At 44.9% G+C, this 20,574-nt stretch overlaps 1 protein-coding gene across 4 annotated transcripts in view; it reads left to right on the plus strand.

Moving 5' to 3' along the window:
* ZFHX3 (zinc finger homeobox 3) overlaps nt 1–20,574 on the plus strand; it is a 190,786-nt gene that overhangs the window by 111,394 nt on the left and 58,818 nt on the right. For all 4 annotated transcript variants that reach the window (XM_078380434.1, XM_078380433.1, XM_072980585.2 and 1 more), the window contains 2 exons: nt 14–2,790; nt 7,933–8,429. In XM_078380434.1, coding sequence (XP_078236560.1) covers nt 60–2,790; nt 7,933–8,429 — 3,228 coding nt within the window. In that variant the 5' untranslated portion in view covers nt 14–59. The remainder of the gene's footprint in view (nt 1–13; nt 2,791–7,932; nt 8,430–20,574) is intronic.

The raw sequence follows: 20,574 nt of genomic DNA on the forward strand, positions 1-20,574 counted from the left end.
TGTCTGCTTTCAGGTCCAATCCGTACTGGTTGCAATGAACACTCCATGCAGGCCTCGCCATGGAAGGCTGTGACTCATCTGTCATCCTGGGGAAGGACAATGGGCGTGCTCTCTCTCAGCACCAGCAATGGACTGAACTCAGTAGCACCCACCTCCCTAGCAAACCTGCTAACATGGAGCCGTCGGCAGTGGAGAACCATGGGGCCCTAGACAACCGGCGGGCTCCTTTCAGTGAGCACTCCCCAGAAAGTGCTGCCATCTCTGGCTGCAGTGCGGAACCAGCCAGCAAAGAGGTCTGCTGCAACGAATGCTCCACCTCCTTTGCCAGCTTACAGTCCTACATGGAGCACCACTGCCCCAGTGCCCGTCCACTCTTCCCCCTGCAGGAAGACTGTGGGAGTGACACTGGTGAGGAGGGAGACGAGGAAAGCGATGTGGAGAATCTGGCGGGGGAGATAGTCTACCAGCCAGATGGCTCAGCCTATATTGTTGAAAGCATTAGTCAGCTGATCCAGAGCGGAGGGGTCTGTGGGGCTGGCAACAGCACCAGCAGTGGGACGCTCCCCTCACTTTTCATGAACTCTCTTCCCAGCACTGGGGGCAAACCAGGCGAGGCCACTTCAGCTGCACCTGTCTATCCACAGATCATCAACACTTTCCACATAGCCTCATCCTTTGGGAAGTGGTTTGAGGGCTCAGACCAGGCCTTCCCAAATACCTCAGCCCTGACAGGGGTCAGCCCTGTCCTGCACAGCTTCCGTGTTTTTGATGTGCGCCACAAAAGCAACAAGGATTATCTGAACAGTGACGGTTCTGCCAAAAGTTCCTGTGTATCCAAAGATGTTCCCAACAATGTGGACCTGTCAAAATTTGATAGCTTTGTGCTCTACGGGAAGCGGAAACCCATCTTGATGTGTTTCTTGTGCAAACTCTCCTTTGGGTATGTCCGCTCGTTTGTGACCCACGCGGTGCATGATCATCGAATGACTCTGAGTGAGGAGGAGCGGAAAATTCTTAGCAATAAGAACATCTCCGCTATCATCCAAGGGATAGGCAAAGACAAGGAACCTCTTGTAAGCTTTTTGGAACCAAAAAACAAAAACTTTCCACGCCCCTTAGTTTCCACAGCTAACCTCATAGGCCCTGGACACAGTTTCTATGGCAAATTCAGTGGGATTCGGATGGAAGGGGAAGAGGGTGCCCAGGCTGGGGCTGCCAGTGGAGCGGAACAGCCACAATCAGGCCTCTTAGCACCTGGGGGCCTCTTGAACCTCGGAGGGCTAACGAGCTCAGCTTTGAAGACACCAATTACCTCAGTTCCCCTGGGCCCACTGACTTCCAGTCCTCCCGTATCCTCTGAGGGGAAGGATCCTGAGGGGGTTGTAGAGTGTGAGAAGCAAGAGCTGGCCAACCAGGACAGCCTGTCAGAGAAAGTAGTGCCAGCTGAGGATGGGGAGGAGGAGGAGGAGGAGGAGGAAGAGGAGGAGGAGTTAGATGGGGAGGAGGAGGAAGAGGAGGAGGAGGAAGAGGAGGAGGAGGAGGAAGAGGGGTGCAAAGGGCTGTTCCCCAGTGAGCTGGAGGACGAATTGGAGGAGAGGCCTCCTGAAGAATCTGGGGCTGTGGCAGGCAATGGTGGCAGCGGCGGCGGCAGCAGCAAAAAGGACCTTGCTCTCTCAAACCAAAGCATTTCTCCCTTAATGCCTAACGTGCTTCAGACTCTGTCCAGGGGCACGGCTTCTTCTAGTTCTAATTCTGCTTCTTCCTTTGTCTTTGATGGTGCAAACAGGAGGAATTGTTTAAGCTTTAACAGTGAAGGCAGTGAGGGCAGCAGGAGGCTGGACTTCAGCGATGAAAGTGCCAATAAAGACATTGCTACCATACCAGAACCAAATGAGAGTGTTGAGGGTGAGGATGGGATCTGTGTGTCCCATCACCAGCACGTAGGCCCCCTCTGTGAACTTGGGGGTGGGGAGTGCCCCTCGGGGAGTGGTGTGGAGTGCCCCAAGTGCGACACCATCCTTGGCTCCTCCCGGTCACTTGGGGGCCACATGACCATGATGCATTCGCGGAACTCGTGTAAGACACTCAAGTGCCCCAAGTGTAATTGGCACTATAAGTACCAGCAGACACTTGAGGCTCACATGAAGGAGAAACATCCAGAGCCGGGGGGCACCTGTGCCTACTGCAAGAGTGGGCAGCCTCACCCACGGCTCGCTCGGGGCGAAAGTTACACCTGTGGTTACAAGCCTTTTCGCTGTGAGGTTTGTAACTACTCCACTACTACCAAAGGCAACCTCAGTATTCATATGCAGTCTGACAAGCATCTCAACAACATGCAGAACCTGCAGAATGGAGGCGGGGAGCAAGTTTTCAGCCACACTGCCGGGGCTGCTGCAGCTGCGGCAGCTGCGGCAGCTGCAGCAGCAGCTAACATGGGTAGCAGCTGTGGGGCCCCCTCCCCTACCAAACCAAAAAGCAAACCTACCTGGCGATGTGAGGTGTGTGACTATGAGACCAACGTTGCCAGGAACCTGCGCATCCACATGACCAGTGAGAAGCATATGCATAACATGATGCTCCTTCAGCAGAACATGAGCCAAATGCAACACAGCCGCCACCTGGGCCTGAGCAGCCTGCCCGCCGAGGCTGAGCTGTACCAGTACTACTTGGCACAAAACATGGCCCTGCCCAACCTGAAGATGGACAGTGCGGCCTCAGACACCCAGTTCATGATGAGCAGCTTCCAGATGGATCCCACCAACGCCATCGCATCCATGGCCCCGTCTCTAGGTGAGATCACTTTTCTCTGCACTTTGGTTTCCTCCGTGGGGAGCTGGGTCTGGACGTTCAGCTGGGCGTTTGACGCTGGGAGGAGCCGGTTTTCATTTGAGTGCAAGGAACCATGTCCAGGCGCGGCCTTTCCTCTGGAAGCGTTTGTGGAGGCGTTCAAGAGCTTTCTCTTCCATAAGCACACATGTAGGGGAACTTCATGCAGTTTGTGAGGTTTAGGAACATCTCTAAGATGATTATGGGATAGAATGCCAGGGGCCCTCTTCAGACAGGCACAAGTTAGGGTATTGTATGTCTCTGAGCCTATTCAGGTATTATAAATATCGAGGCTGTGAATGAGCTAAAATTAGAGTGCTTAGCTCCTCCCACTCCGTTGTTACACTCTTCACATTTTCAGTACTGAGTCAGAATGGGAGAAGGGCTCCTGCTCGTATGCAGATATTACGCGCTATCAGGAACCTCTCCTTTTCAGACTTGCTACCAGAACCAAGAAGAATGCATGAGTTGGGGTCGGGACACAGCTACGTCCTCTGCCACAAGCGAAATCACATTTGTAACACTGAGCTTTCGTCAGAGTAGGAAAAACACCTTGTTGGGGCTGCACGTAGATATGTGTGTTTGATACTAAAGATTACAAATTTACCCCTCTTTCGTATCTTTGGGTGAAGTTAGTTGTGGAAGCTCAGCCTTTCAGGCAGTGAAGAAACCTGCTCTTGATGGCTGGAAGCATTCTTCTCTAGTGAGAACCTCTGGCAGATTTTCACCTGTTTTCAGTGTGCTTGGCTCACTAAAAGAGCTAGAAATGTATTGAGGAACTACGTTGTTCCATGTGCCAGTGGAATACTGTAGCCTCAGTGAACATTGTGAAATGACAGCTGAGGTAGATTATTGGTGCTGGCTGGAAGTCTGCAGTGGTAAGAGGTAATTTCTTTTCCTTTTGTTCAGGAGTTATCAAGAAAGAATCTGATATAAGCGTAACCTGATATTTATCAGTTTTAATGATTCATGAAATCACTTGGTTGCCATATTGGCGGTAGCAGAATTTTTGCCAGAGCAACACAGTTGGAAAATATGAGAGTTGTGATTGTTAGGTCTGTAAAGACAACTGCCCAATCAGTTTTGCATTTAAAATCCATAGTTCTAAGATGATGATATTATACTGGTGGTAGAATGTCGTATTTCTGCAGTCAGATTCCTAGAAGAACAGGTCTGGTATATTCAAGGCAGGAGAGCTCATTGTAGCACTACCTTTTTTTAAAAATGTTTGAGATTGAGACGTTCTCTCAATAGTAGTTCATTCATATTCGGTTCCAACTATTTAGTTTTACATTAGTGATGTAGTCATTGTTTCCAACTACCATGTTTCCCCGAAAATAAGACAGGGTCTTATATTAATTTTTGTTCCAAAAAACGCATTAGGGCTTATTTGGGGGGGATGTTTTATTATTTTTCATGTACAAGAATTTACATTTATTCAAATACAGCCATGTCATCTTCTTCTGGTTGTTGCACAATGGTGAAGGGCGGGCTTTCACTTAACTGGGGCTTGTTTTGGGGTACAGCTTATATTACGAGCATCCTGAAAAATAATACTAGGGCTTACTTTCAGGTTAGTTTTTATTTTTGGGGAAACAGGGTATATAAATGTACTTAAGTGTGAAGCGCTTCGGTAGGATCAACAGAAAACTTCCAATAATGAAGGAGCTTGCATAGAGCACTTCTCTTTGATTTCCTGGCCAGTTTATTAGCTATTGCATTGTTCATAGAAAAGTCAAATTTCTCTTTTGCTGAAATTTGGGAGTAGTGAATGTCTATTTGCAGCTTCTAAGGAGACTGATGTTCTCTTGAAGGACACTAGCAGTGTACTCAAATACCATAGGAATGCCTGGAAGTTAACCTAAGCATGATCACTCTCATTAGCAAACCATGTTCCTTCTTTACTGTGGATGGGTCTGAGATTATGGAAAAGGCTAGCCTGAGATTGCAATCTTGATGGACTACTAGTTTGTCTGTGAGGAAGGTGTACAAGAATAGCTGTCTCTGGAAGAGTGTTGGTTAGTTGGATCACAGAGGGACTGAGATGGCATTGAGTTACTGGAGTTTCTTTTTATGTGCCCAGTCTTTCTCATCCCAGTAAATGCATTCACAAGGAGAGCTCCTGTGTAAAATGTTGACTACAGGCGTGACCTGCTCTGAAAATATTGGTGGGGGAGGGACAGACAAATAAATAATGCATATGGTTTTTCTTCTACTGATCTAAACACTGGATACAAGAAGGGAGAGTTTTACTTTTGCATTTGATTGTGTTTGGAATTCTGAAATACCCTTCATTTTGCAGACATGCTTTTCAAAGAGCTGCTTTTGCAATGTATCTGTTCATTCAAAGCTTCTTATTCAGGAGAGCCTGTGAGAGGTAGAGTTTTTATTTGGCATCTTTTCAAATGTTGAAGAAAGGGAGGCAAACTCCCTTGTTCAATGGCAGAGCACAAAATTCAGCATTGCTGCTGTTTGGGCAGTGCTAATGAATGACAGCAGTTATTGTAGACGGGAAGGCTACAGAGACTTTGCAGAAGAAGAGCTGGTCTTTAAAGGACTACAGATGTCTAAAGAGTCTAGTAGGCAACCACTTTGGCCCATGGGAGAAAGAACAGAATGGGGTGTAGTTTAGGAGTGGAAAAATTCCTCTTGGCCACAGCGAAGATGTCATTTGCATGGGATCACCTGCAGTACAAATGTCTGTCTATTTTTATGTAAAGCACTAGGATAGGTAATTACTTTATGGAAGACTTTGGTAAATGACATAGGTTGGTGTACATGATTTTTCTGTTGAATTCACTTTCAGTTGCTTCTGTTTTGACTTCTGACTCCCTTTTAATGCACCATAGAAGCCTCACATTATACCTGTAAGATAGGTTGTTTGTTTCTATTTTAAAGAGTTAGTTCTGGAATAGAGAGCAGTCCATGGTAGTGTAGGAATTTACACCTCAAGGTTAGGCCATTGTCCTCCTTTTGATTCCATGGATGGTTCGAATACTGCTGATCCTTTCTGGTTCATGTCCTGTCCCAAGAGTTGTGTAGGCTGAGGTATCCAGATGTAGAACTTGTGCTGCCTGCCTTGACCTGGAAAAGCACTGCTTGGACCCTTCTCCTGCCTTGACAAATTGGCTGCACTGATTCAGCTCAAACATCATGCCAGCTGTGCCCCAATCCACTGTTTAGAACTGGGACAGTACTTTGTGAGTTGCTTGCTGAATGACGGGCGAATCATGACAAAGCCAACAATGTCTCCTCCTTAATTTCCCTCCTTCTGCTGTTCTACTGTACAGACCACAACTGTCCCAGAATGCAGTAGCTTCTGGTGACCAGTTAATGGCTACACTTTTGGTCTGATAATTCACATACAGTACAACATAAAGCCATAGTTAACCTTCCTTAAATATGGTCTGGCATGAAATCTGAATTGTACCAATGAACTCCTGGCTACAGCGACTTTTATTCATAGCTATGAGCCCCAAAGGGCAGGGGAATGGAGTGGTCCTTTGAGATGAAAAACGGTGAAAGTTCTTATGCTATTGAAAAGCAGCAGCAGCAGCAACAAGAACAACAACAACAACCCTGTGTGTTCAGGTGTTTTAGGGGTAGGACCAGAGATGGCTGTTTTCTAACTGTTCTTTCCTACTTGAAGAATATGGCATTATTTTAATGTACAACTTAGCAGCACATTATGTAAGTTACATATAACTTAGCAAAGTGTTAGCTTGGCATATTAAATGAGAAAATATAAATGATTTGGGTTTTTTATATTTAGACAATAATTGCAAATATACACAAGGTCACAAATGAAACTGCAGACTGCTGAGCAGTAATGTACTCTAAATGGATCTTAAATTTTGCCAGGTGGGAAAATAGGAATAAAATATTGCTGAAAGTAGAAACCATTAATGTTGTAGTAAATAAAAAGGAAGTTTTATTAACTGAGCCTAGAAACAGTATGCAGAACTTTGTGTAATCATACAGCCATGTAAGAAACCATAGAACTATGAGGATGAGCTCTGCAAATAATAATTCCTGTAATGTAATTGGGGAATAACAATAAATCTGGATGTGCTGTTAATTTTTATAATAACACTGAACTTGTGAGTTATCTCATCATCTTATGGCAAAACCATAACCCTATGTACACATGGGGGAGTTGAGGCCCGCTTGATATGGAGTGGATATGGACTCCCTCCTGAAGATTCAAAACATTGGATTACAGATGTCATTGCAGCTGTTGCCAGACTTGCTCTCTTGTACCCCTATTTGTGAAATACGCCTCCCACTTGGTTGTGGGAGAAAAGCTGGCATAACATGTGTACTGTAATAAGGAGGAATGATTAAAAGCTCCATTGCTTCCAGCGTCACAGTGTTCAGCAAATACAAGAAATGCATGTACTGGAACAAGAACCTGAAGACTCTTGTATGGCTTGTTCTGTGATTTCCCTCTGTGTTGCTTTCAGACATTTTGTCAATTTATTTTTACTTGCTGTAGCAGATGGAGGAATCTAAGACAAGTAGGAAGTGATGGTATCAACTGTGTGATAGAAACTCTTGTCATGTTGTTTGAAAATATTCTTAGCAGCACTCTCAGATTAGACCAAATAACCAAAGTTGTTTTGTATTTCTGCAGTGTTTTAAAAGTCTTTTTCAACAATCTGGTAAGAATATTTCTTGTTTGGCAAACCTAGGAAACAGTAGCAATGCCTCTCATTCATGTTATTTTCTTAGATCAAAGAGACTTGCGCAGTACAGCCTGGGTGTTTTAAAACTGTTCATTTTAAAATACTACATTCCACTCATCTTTATGAAAGAGAAAATATTTTGTAAGAGCTTCTTTTCCGTTTTTCGCCCTACCCACAAGTCTCTTAACATCTTCATTTCAGGCCTAGGAATAAAAGGGAAATCTGAGGCTATGTGTCTGATCTCTGCCCACCGCCCACACATTATTTAGCCCAGGCCTTCACATCTGGATTTCCCTGGGAGTTCCCTTGGCCCAGGACAATTCTGGGTGCCTTGCTGGTCCTGGTATGTGACTGAGAGGCTGGCCACCTGGCATTGTTTCTGCAGAGTTTTTCTGACAGCTTTTCTCCTTTCTCTGTGCAGTGGGTGGAGAGATCCCTCTGGATATGCGGCTTGGGGGTGGGCAGCTGGTGTCTGAGGAACTAATGAACCTTGGGGAGACCTTCACACAGACCAACGACCCCTCGCTGAAGCTGTTCCAATGTGCCGTGTGCAACAAGTTCACCACAGACAATTTGGACCTGCTGGGCCTGCACATGAATGCAGAACGCAGCCTGCCTGAGGAAGAATGGAAGGCTGTGATGGGGGACTCTTACCAGTGCAAGCTGTGCCGCTACAATACGCAGCTGAAGGCCAATTTCCAGCTCCACTGTAAGACTGACAAGCATGTGCAGAAGTACCAGCTGGTAGCACACATCAAGGAGGGGGGCAAAGCCAACGAGTGGAGACTCAAGTGTGTCGCCATTGGGAACCCTGTGCATTTAAAATGCAATGCCTGTGACTATTATACCAACAGCCTGGAGAAGCTGCGTCTCCACACAGTGAACTCCAGGCATGAGGCCAGCCTGAAACTCTACAAGGTAAGGAAGGCCAATTTTCTTGCATGGTGGGTTTTGTGTGTGTGTGTGTGTGTGTTTTTTTGTTTTTTTGGGTTTGGTGGGAAACAAGCCACCAACATCTTTTTGCTTCAAACATTCCATCAGCTTCATGTTTCTATAACTTCATGCTTAGGAGTCGCTTCTCCTAAGGCAGTTCTGAGTTCTGATGCTGGGATGAGACAATTAAGACGATCCAGAGAACTGCCATCCTGCTACTCATTGTGGCCCAGGTCCTGCCTTTTGCTGTATATTGGGAAGGGGGTGGAAGTGGCTGTAGTCATTTTGTTCCCTGAGGGGGAGCATATGCTTTCATATATAATAGCATCAGTCCCATAAGAAAGGCAGTGCTTTAAATAAGGAATGGTTGTTAGGAGAAACCGGCTGGCTCAGCTGAGTGGGTATAAGGATGGACACTTTTTGCGGTATGACATCGCTTCTTTATGTTTGTATCCATAATGTGAGATTTCCCAGAGCAGCGCCATACACAGGATTCCCCCCCCCCCCCGAAGCTATAGACTTACTGATTTGTGTGATATTTGTGTTTGCTGCAGGATGCCCTAGTCTTCTACCTCTACAAAGGCATCAAGTAAAAGTGGTGGAAGACACAACTTGGTGCATATTGTTTACTAAACGGCTTTTTGACAGAGTCCCTTTCCAAAGTTCCTGAATAGTCTTAGCAGCTGTGGCAGAAGAGGAGAAATCCTCTCATAGATTGGAAACTAGGAAAAGAATAGGAAGGAAAGAGTTAGTTCTTGCATTGGAGAAATGTGAGCTGTGGGTACATCAGTGCTCTATGGTGAGACTAGTGCTTTTTGTCTATAATTGAAGCAGAATTAAGGGTAATCCGAGAAATTGGCTAAGTTTACTGATGATACCAAATTGTTTTTGGGTGGTGAGAGTAGATTGCAAAGAATTCCGAAAGTATCCCTTCAAACTGGGCAGGATCACACACCAAAATGGCAAAAATGAGCTTCACTATAAACAAGTGTAAAGTGATGCACATTAGGGCCAAAAATCCTAGTGTCACAATTAAACTGATGGAATGTGAGCTTATAGTGACTGATCAAGAGGATTTTGTTGGTTAGCAGAATGAAAGTGTGCAACTGTTGTTAAAAGAAAAAAAACCCACTTCACTATAAGCATAAGTAAACAAAGTTCAAAAATAGAAAATTTCTATCATAATTTGGTTTTACAAAACCATGGTGTGACCTTATCTGGAACCCTGCATACAGTTTTGGTCACTGCAATTGGGAACTGTAAAAGTTGCTAAAAGGGGGCAATTGAAATGAACAAGAGGCTGGAGGGACCGCCTTTCATAATGGCTCCCTCAGTTGGGACTCCAAATGTTCTTGAACTACAACTCCCAGAAAAGCCCTTTTTGGCTGCAGTGGCTGAGGCTTTTGGGGAGTTGTAGTCTAAAAGATCTGGGGCCTCAAGTTTGGGGACCGACCTTTCTCCTATGAATAAAGGTGTACTATTTAGGACTAATTAGCTTAAAACAACAACAGTGAGTGAGACTCTGAAATGACCAGAGTGACCATTTGTCAGATGGGCAGTATAAAGATCAAATAAATAACATAAAATTGATAGATCATATAAAATCATGGTATGGAAAAATTGGAGAAGGGAAATCTTTTTTCCCTCCTCTACATGCTAGAACTGATTAGGTCACCCACTAAAGCAGACTGCTGGAAGATTCCAGTCAAATCACAGGGAGCATCTTCTTGTACAGGGTGTAAGTAAATTTCAGAATTCTCTGCTACAAGATGGATGGATCTACAAGGTTACTGGACAATTTAGAGAGGATGGTGCTCTCAGTGGCTGATGATCATGAAGGATACATATCCCTTCCAGTACCAAAGGCACTGGATCTCTGTGTATCAGTCGCTGAGGGGAGGAGGAGCAAAGAGAGGCTGTTCCTAGTGATGACGGCAGAGGCAGCTGTAGTCCTTCCTGTGGGCTACCTATTGGCATCTGGTTGGCCACTATGTGAACATACAGAACTAGTTACATTTTTAGTCTGATTTACACTCAGTGCTCCTCTTGGATTCAAGATGGGGCTCCTAAGTACAGAGGTGTTCAGGAATTGCACCCGTGTTTCATACTTGGTGTTTTTGCAGCAGGAGACAGCAGTGTTAATTCTGATGAACCTGCAGCAAAGGGAATGGGAAGGTGTTGCAATGGTGTGGCTCTTTGGCTGTCTGCCTTGGGGCCCTCCTAGCAAGTGGATGAGTCTCCTGCTCTTGCAAACCATCACTGATTCTGTGTTTCCTCCGTTGCTGCTTCTGGTTGCAAATTTATGCTCTCCTCCCACTCTCTACTTGTGCCCACGTAGGCTGAAAATGAGAAGCTCTGCATACAGTAAATAGTCCTTTCACTTGCACGGCAGAATTGCTCCAGACATTTCTATTGATTTTCCCTGGACTTAAAGCTTCACCTTTTTCTCTAATCATCCCATAATGGCTTTAGTATGAACAATCAGGTACAAATTGCCATAAATCTAAGCAGCTTCACTTCATGTACCTTCCACTCACTTACACATGCTGTCTGTCTTGCTTTCATCCTCTGTTTTCTTCAATTTTTCATTCTGCGTATTTGTCTCCCTCTTTTTTTCTCTCTGTACCTTGAAGGGAGTTGTCCTCCTGATACTGGCTGCAAATATTGGTGCTGAATTTTGCTCCTTTCCCCCAACCTTCCTTGGCTATTTCAGTGGTGCTGTCTTGAGTCAGGTACTAAACTGCCAATGTTTCAAGACAGGAAAAACCACCCATTGTCAACAGTCTAACCCAGCACAGCGTGGTTGCTGGGGTGATGAGATCCTGAGCTTGTCCAAATAGTTCTTGCCAAGTAGTAAAGCAGGCACATGCTGGTCTAGTTCTGAGAATGGTACTCTAGCTACTTGTATTTATGTATGGATTTATTTAAACATTTATAGCCTGCCCTGTATCATAGGACCTCAGGGTGAGTTACAAAACCATGTAAAACAATTTTAAAATATAAGATACTTCAAATAATTTCAAATCAAATAAAAAAGAATTAAGACACTTCCACTGTAAAAACATATAAAACTTACCACTACATGGTTGTTGTGGGTTTTTCGGGCTCTTTGGCCATGTTCTGAAGGTTGTTCTTCCTAATGTTTTGCCAGTCTCTGTGGCCATGGGCATCTTCAGAGGACAGCACTCTGTGATAGATCGGAGTGTTGTCCTCTGAAGATGCCCATGGCCACAGAGACTGGCAAAACGTTAGGAAGAACAACCTTCAGAACACGACCAAAGAGCCCAAAAAACCCACAACAACCATTAGATCCCAGCCGTGAGAGCCTTCGCGAATACATCGTACCACTACAAAAACTGTGCAGGTCACAGTCCTCAACTACCAAAGAAGGAAGACCTGGAAGGTTTTGTGGTCCAGAGGTAGATGAGAATGTGGAAGTTTACAAGGCAGATTCTATTGATATGTGAGTTTTGTGTGAATAGGCTGGTTAAATGGGGTTAGAATTGCAACAAGCGCTAAATGGTCTCCCTCTAGAATGGGTATTTTATTTATTTTATTTTATTCATTATATTTATATTCCTGTCCATTTAGTGCTGTGGTACTACTCTGGGAACTAACAATATTTTTTAAAAACCCCAGCTACCCATCCTCACTCACAAGGCATAAATAGTGAGATCCAAAAGAACATTAAACTCTGAATATCTAAAGAAAAAGAAACCTGGACGGCCAATCAAAACAATAACCACTTCATGGAACCACAAGGATGTCACAGGGGTAAGATGTTTCCAAAGGCCTCTTCAAACAATAACGTTTTCACCCATTTTGTGAAGGCTAGAAGGGAGGGAGCCTGGCATATATTTGCAAGAAGCTTATTCCATAACGTTGTGGCCACCACCAAGAAGGCCATGTTCCAGGTGGTAGTTTTCCAGGCCTCTCTAGGAAACGTGAGACCTGACTGGATTGGGTGTCAAGGATGGACAATCATAGGAAGAGACGCTCTGTCAGGTAATGGGGTCCTAAACCATTAAGGGCTTTATAGGTAGGAAAAAGGGAGAGACAGTGCGGCAGTCTGGTGGATCTTATTGCCGAAGCAGTAAGCTACCCCTGCTGGAGGTAGGGAGACAGCTGATGTGCTGTTTATCCCTTGCCCATTACGTGTGCTTTTGTGTATAAAACGCCCTCGATGAGGCCTCCAAAGATCTTCCCACTAAGTATATTTACTCATAAGATGTGCAAGAAATCCAAATGTTGTTTAAGTGGTCACCAAAATATTTGGATAGTCGGCCTAGTCTCTTTCGACCTGGCTGCAGTGTTGGGCAGTGTCTCAGCTGGATAAGGGGCATTGGTTCGTAGAGAGAGCCTCCTGGTACAGAAGTGTAGGAAGGGTTGAAATGGAAGATCAGATTTGTGCATGCTGGCTCTTGACCCAGTCTTTAATTCTGCTTTCTCTTCTCTGCCTTGGTGCCTGCGAGCCTGGGGAGCCATCCCAAAGCCAGCTTACTTCTTTCAGGACCTTGTGTGGGTATATTGGTGAGATGTTATTTTTCCTCTTGCTAATGTAATCCATTAGCCTGGCACATGCATAATCAGTTTAGAGTGCAGTTAACTGGATGTAATCGAGTTCTTGCCTCTCTGCTGGAGAAAATCCTCTCCAGATGCTGCCTGGGTGAGAGAGCAGGAGGCTTATTATGCCTGCAATCCTCCTTACTCTGCCTTTTTGCCATTTTCATTTCAAGTTGTTACTTCTTGGCTTCCATGTCTTGTGCAAGTAGTGTCAGGTGCCAGAAATGTGGATGGGAGGCTGTCAAACAGTAATTCAGAAAACCTTGAAATCTACCTGCTCATGCAGGTTGACTGGTGGGGTTTAGTGCTATTAAGGATGTCATTGTGGCATCAGGAAGAACCTTGCAAGTGCCAACTGTTTAGTTATTCAGTGGCTGAATACCCACAGAGCAAAGGGAAGTATATTGCGGAACCTGGATGTAAGACAGTAGAGAAATGGGAGGCAGAGAAAGGATTGGCCCCTCTACCTCACCTCTCAAATGCCGTATTTAAATGTTACAAGAAATTAAATATAAATCATAGTTCAAGAGTGTATATTTCTGATCTTGCTCCATAACCCACTATCATACTTCATTGGTTGGGTGTGGAGGTAGAGACCGATGGTTGTTCTGGCTTTTTTTTTTCATTTACTAATCCACTCACCATTTCCCCCCCTCCACCAAATGTTATTTACACTTGCCAAATAAAATCCCGTGGGTACCCTGAGGCTGCTACCAAGAGATTGCCTTCATAATTACCAAATCAAATGATCTGTCACCAGAATGGAAAACTGATTGCAAATTGCAGGGAGCAGTTTTATCCCTGCTGGTACATACATTTCTCTACCACTCCATTAATACAGTATTGCCACTGTACATATAAAAATATATGTAATAAATACAAAAATACGATAAAATAAATAAACTATATTGCTATCTAAAACTAGCTTTAAATACTGTAAATATATATGAATTAAAACACATTTGAACATCTCAGGAAAATATTTACACTAGTAGAAATCGGCTTTATATAATTCGGTCTTAATTAGCCATAAGCTACCCCTAAGGCAATAGAGGCACCTTATGCTGCACTGCAAGGTAATAAATGATTATAGCATGGTCCCTATAGAGTAGTGGGTTGCTTGACTATTCCTTGTTTTTGGCCTCCTAAATAGTCTTTTCCTGCATTCAACCCAAGATTTTTAAAAACACTTTTAGGATGTTTGTAAATACAAATGGAGTTGTATTTGGTGGCTGTTGAAAAAATTGTTATGAGGTCCTGTTACTCTAAGGCAGTGGTTCCCAACCTTGGGTAATCCAGGTGTTCTTGGACTGCAGTTCCCAGAAGCCTTCACCACCAGCTGTGGTGGCCAGGGATTTTGGGAGCTGCAGTCCGAGAACACTGGGTTCCTCAAGGCTGGGAACCACTGCTTTGAGGCCTTGTTTGTGGGGGGAGCACTGGTTGTTGATGTCCAGTGGAGTGAGGGTGCAGGGCAGAGGTTCAGCATAGACAGGCTAATGACGTCTAGTTTGTTGCTCTACCTCTTGCCTTACATGGTCTAAATACAACTTGTTACTTCCCTGCTAGTTAGAAAGGGTGTTAGGAGATAAGTGGGCAGTGCCAACTTTGGATGGAGGAAGGTGCAGACTTTGAGATGCACAGATTGAGAACTGTGCAGAGACAGATTTTATAAAAGTCAGCTCCACTGTCTCTTGGATGCTGAGCACTGGGATGGTAGGCGTCACAGCAGTGGGTCTTTTTGTGCAGTGTGTTTCTTCCTTTCCTGTACCAACAGCTATGTGCCTTGGTGCGGACCAAAGGGGGTCATCTCTTGGTGCTCCCTCTCAGCTGCCATTAAGTTAGTCAAATGCAATTTTCAAGCAGGGAGGGGTTGAACTACTATATCACTAAACCACTCTTTGCAAGTTTTCCCCTCCACTGTATTCCTGCTGATGTGGTTTTGAACCATGGCTTGCTGAAAAGATGGCTTTCCTTTTCTCAACTTGCCTTCTTTTGAGGTTTGTTGCAGTTAGTTCTCAAAGCTAAAATGGACACACTAGACTTGGCCCTGAGCTGATGTGCTTGAGCTGGACAGCCACTCTTCCTGCGAACACTTTTGAGTGTGTCATCAGTTGGCTATGTCCCACTTTTTGGAGGCTCCCTTGGATCCTTCTGGCATTTCATGGTTGTTATCAGCTTCCCCCCTCTTCTGTTTTCTGTCATCTTTCCCTGACTCCTTTGCCATGGCTCTCCACTTTAAAGATTAAGCTCTTGTGTTGTTTCTGTCCTGCTGGCCTCTAGCTTGGCTTGAGAACTTGTGATGTTCTGGGGCTTTGTTGCTTTTGCCAAGACCCAGTCTTCTCTGGCCTGTTTGGCAATGCAGGGGAAGGGTGATGCTCCAAAGATATTTCTGCTTTGTCTGCTGTGCAGAAGAAGATTATTTAAAATAACAGCAGCAGCTGAAAATGTTTCAGGCAGCAAAAAGTGAATCCTCTCAACCGAGGGGATGCTAATTACACAGCTAATTAATTCAACAGATGTTGCTTTCTGTTGGTGCAGAGCATGCTAGTTAAGCAAGCTTCCTGCACCTGTTTAGAGGGCCTCATCCTACATTCTGTTTTTTCTTATTTTAAGACCAGGAGTGCCTGGGGGCTCTGAGGATGCAAGAGTGGCACCTCCCCCCTCCCCAAAGACTCTTCAGCCCAGCCCAACTTCCATGTAAGCAGCAACCAAGCTGCTTCCCCTTGTTTGACCTCTTCTTTTGTAGATGTTGGTAACTGCAGGTGATGATCAGACATGTGTCAGGAGTTTGAACCTGGCACAGCAGACATCAGTTCTGATTCTTCTGGCTATCCTCCATCACCCAGTTCACTCTTAGATTCTACAGAGACATAAGTATTCATCACCTCCTAAACAGAGTCTTTAGTAAATTGGTCAGTTTGGTATAATAGGCTTTATTATCTACTTATTTATTAAAACATTTATATCTCAAACTTTCCAAAAAAAACAGTTGCCAAAATATTTTATTGCCAGAATATTTTTATTATTACAGTGCCAATAAGATAATTCATCAAAATAAAAACTAAAACATGTTAAAGATTATACCCTAAACACTACATAGCACAGAAACAAATAGTACTAAATTCAAAGATAAATTAGTCATTTGTAGAAGTGGCAGAAATCTAAAAATATCTGATTAAAATCAGCTCATAGGCTGAAAGGCAGCCAAAAAAAAAAAGAGAGAGAGAGAGAGAGAGAGAGAGAGAGAGAGAGAGAGAGAGAGAGAGAGAGAGATTTTCACCCTGGCTAAATGCTGTGAAAAATGTGACAAGGCAAACCTCCCAGAACAAGGCAATTCCAAAGTCTGGGTGTGGCCTTGAAAAGCTTGTCTCTTGTGTTTCACCAAATGTACCTCTGACGTTGTCAGACCAGAGAGGAGAGACTGAGCAGGCTTGTGTGCTACACATCTTAATGCCTCAGTAGGCTTGTACTAGAGCAAGCAGTCCTTTGAGTGGCCTGATCCCAAGCTGTTTATGGCATTAAAGATCATCATCATCGTCATCTTAGAACTGCAGAGCTGGAATGGCCCTTATGGATCACTGAGTCCAGCCCCTTTCAAGGAGGCACAGTGGGATTAAAACTAGTGCTTTGTTTTGGGGCTCACAAACGGGACTGGTAGTCATGTAACGATGGAGAACACACACACTCTAACCTGCTGCTGATTTTGGGATACTTTTCAGAGATATGCACATTGCTATTCTTCCTATGCTATGAGAAATCCATAGGGCATGTGTCACCATGGCAGAGCCCAGTGCCAGAAGGAAAGGATGCATTTGGCACACTAGCCAGATCTGTTCAAATATGTTAATGACAATAGCATCACCTGTGTGTTTGGGCTTAGAGAAGAGCTCAGGAATACTTCCAAATTGTGGCTTTCCCACACTAAAATTAATTGTGTTCCCATTATCTTATCCACAATCCTATAGGCAGTGTTCCTCTCACTTTTGTCTGGAGTATGTTTCAGTTGGTTCATTTTCATCCTATCCCTAAAAAAATTCAGGCACTGTTTCAGGACTTCCACTACCTTCTTCACATTTGATAGCTTTGGGGTGGAAGAAGAATTGAGTGTCAGATATTGAAAAAGCTGGAGTCCTCTAGCACCACCTTCTGGAACCAGCCCTCCAGATAGGACCTGAGTCACTATAAAATGGTGCCCAGAGCCACTTCCTGTTTAGGTAGTCTGGAATGATACCGCTGTCAACGGTACTGAAAGCCATTGAAGATCCATCAGAACTGTCAAACAACGTAACTTTTGGAGATAGTCTTGTATTCACCAGTATAGACATTACCTGTTGCCTACTGAAATGTGCATGACAAAGATTGTGGCTATGGTCTATTTAGTTTCTCATGTAGGTTTTCAGCCAAGGCAACTGAAGCTGTTTCACCTAGGTCTGATGCCAGATTGAAATGACCTGGAGCTGAGGGGCCACCCTGTACTCAAGCATTGTGCCCCTGAACTGAAAATTACAGGCAGGCTGGAAACTATCCAATAAAATGAAGTTCAGTGAGAGATTTATCAGCAGTGATCTGACGAACATTTATTTTAGGCCATATGAGCATGTAAAGTGTTATTTACCATTTCCTTGACCCAGCCAGTCCTCCTGATAGCTTTCATAAGCTAGGAAGGGCAAGGGTCCGGAGCATATTTAGTAGACCTCATATCTTCAGAAATCCTGTTTGCATTCTCAGGTTGCACAAATTGAAAAGCATCTGTACTAACAGAATTGGCAGCTGCATGCTCTTGATATTTTCACAGAGCTTTTACTCTTAATGGCACGAATGGTATAGATGTGAGTAACTTAGTCTGTAAATTATCTAGCAGACATATCACTGTAGATTATAGAAAGATTCTCCTCCATCACCTTCAGGATGGTCATAACACCAGAACCCAAAGAGGCCATCCGCTGGAGCTCAGCAATGGGAGATCTTTTACAATTAAAAGGAACTTCATAGAGCACATGGTTAAAAAGTGGAGTTTACTGCCATGGGAAAGACATGTCCACTAGTTTGGATAGTTTTAAAAGTGGGTAAGACAGATTTATGGAGAATAAAGCCCTGAGCGGCTCCTAGTCTTGATGGCTATGTATAATGTTTCAAGTAGCTAAAGGAGCATCACCAGGAGGGTGCTTCTGCACTTGGGCCTTGTTGGCAGGCACTCATAGGTCTCTGGATTGGCCACTGTGAGGTTGTGCGTTGGACTGAGGAGGCCATTGGTCTGACCTGAGATAATTCGTCTTGGGCAAGATGGGCATTTTGTTAAGCAATGTTTCAGTCTAGGGGAGGAGCTGTCTAGATTAAGGCAGCTTTGTGAAGTGATGGGATGGGATGCTTGCTTGGTCTGTCTCATGACTTTCCCTGCTACGTAGGTGACAACTACTACTGTGTACTGGTAGTTTTTGTAGGAATGGTGTTCAGCTGCCTGTGAGGCAGGTTCACCTGCTGCTCGTGTTAGGAGTCTTGCTCTCATGGCAGCAGGGGAGGAAGGGAAGGAAGGCTGCCCCCAGATAAGGAACAAGCAGAGTTCTTTTTTTTCCACCACAGATTTTTATTTTGTACACCCGTAATAGATTTGGTCTGAAGACAGAGGGTTGTGATGTCCACAGGAACTCTGTTTTGTACAGGAGAAAAGTCAGAGAGGGCCTGGCAGGAAGGATTGCTGGTTTGAGACACTTGAAAAGAGCTGGGAGGGAGAAAGATGGTCTAAGACACAGGAATGCTGCTTGGGGTCCTGGAGCCTCCCATAAATCATGGTTACTGCACTTGATGCAGCATAATTGATGTGGTCTTGTTGCCCGCAGCTGATGAGGATTATATCAGCTTGGTTTAACTGTCTTGTTTTCTACTCCCAGTGCCCCCTTGTTTTAATATGTTCCAGTTAATGAGGTACAAGAGAGGATGAGGTGTTACGATTTATACACAGCCTGAGTGGGTGTCAGGGTTCCACTGGCATGGATATAGCAACCCTCGGGTACTGGAAGGATCCTGAGAATGGCTGCCTCCATGCCAGTGGAACCTCCAGGAGTTGCTTCACCTCCACCAAAGGTGAGGAAAAGCATTTCTTTCAGGGTAAAGTACTGAGACTGCATGAAAGAAAAGTAGTGGGTGTGATATATGAACAAGAGGCTAGGTGCCTGGAGAGGGGTTGCACAGGAAGGGCCTAGTCCGGATTCCTATCCCCTATGCTGGTGCGGCCAATTTTGAGGAGAAGAGATGAGATGCCCTGTTGCTTTCTTTTGTGGGGTGCCTGTGCTGAAGCCTGGGGAGGACTCGGCATGCCCCCCGCTCCTGTTGAGCTTAAAGGCTGCTTTGCCCCGAGTAGCCTCGGGCTTCTTCCTGAGTGGCAGCGGCAGTGGAAGAGTGCAGGTGGCAGGAGCGCCCCCTCCTCTCTTTCACATTCTGGTGCGAAGTGTCTATAAATAGTTAAGCTGTCTGTTATCTAAGCCCTGGCCTAGTGCCAGACCTTGGCATCAGCTGGCTACCAGCACAGCCGCCGCCGCCGCCTCCCAGGCCTGCTGCCTGTTTCAGCACTCCTGAAGGCAAAGCTGCTGTTGGTTTAAGCAGGAATTAAATAATTACCAAGTCTTAGCTCTCCCCACCTTCTGTGGATTGACATTATAAATTGTCAGCCTGCCTGTGTTTAATGTGTATTATGTCATATGGGATCCCCTTTGATTTTGACATGCCTTGGTTTGTAAATACATGAAACTTTCAAAGGGTTGTGGTTATAGCCTTGGGGTGCTGGGTGCGGAAGGAGCACATGGCTTCCCTCTTTCAGCAGGCAGAGTGCCTGGCACAGAGAGAGCAATTGCAGTTGTTCAGCGTCTGATGTGGGAAGGTTTGGCGAGCCCATGCTCCTGGCTCTGTAGGGCTTCACTTGGGCTGCTCAACGGCTGTCTGCCTTCTCCACATTTCCGCACACATCTATTTCACAGCACAACCAGGCTGCAGATGTGCAGCCTTGTCAGTGAGCTTTATTTTTGTTCTAGCCCCCCCCCCAATTCATGCATCTTCATTAGGGGAGGGCAACCTCTGTGGTGGCAGGGTGGGAGATGCATTATCCCTTGAGCCCACTGGAAGGAGAAACCTTGTAGTACTGCCTTCAAATGTCAGTGGCGCTGCCCTGTGTCTTTTGCTTCTGAATTAGGCATGTGGGGAATATGCACCTTCTTTTTGAGATGGTCAGCACTTACAGGAAGCTTTGGAAGTGCTCAGCAACTTGAAAATGGATTGCAAAACACAGGGGGTTATTTGGGTTTGACTTTGCTGCCGCTGTAATTTGAGGGTGGGCATTGGAGGATGTAAGAACAGGTAGCAGGATATGTGATATAGACCACACATTACCCACTCTGCTCTACGGACTTGGATACAAAGAAGTCAGTAGGCTTTTATAAAATAACCACTCTAAAATATCTTGTTTGGAAAAGTTATTGGAAGCTTATGTTCTTTTCTTGCCCCTGGGCCTTCTGCAAAGAAGCACTTCCTTGCTTTCTGCAGCTACCTCAGGCTCTTAATGGAAGGTGTGAGAGAA

The sequence above is a fragment of the Pogona vitticeps genome, chromosome 10 (assembly GCF_051106095.1).
Source record: "Pogona vitticeps strain Pit_001003342236 chromosome 10, PviZW2.1, whole genome shotgun sequence".
NCBI lineage: Eukaryota > Metazoa > Chordata > Lepidosauria > Squamata > Agamidae > Pogona > Pogona vitticeps.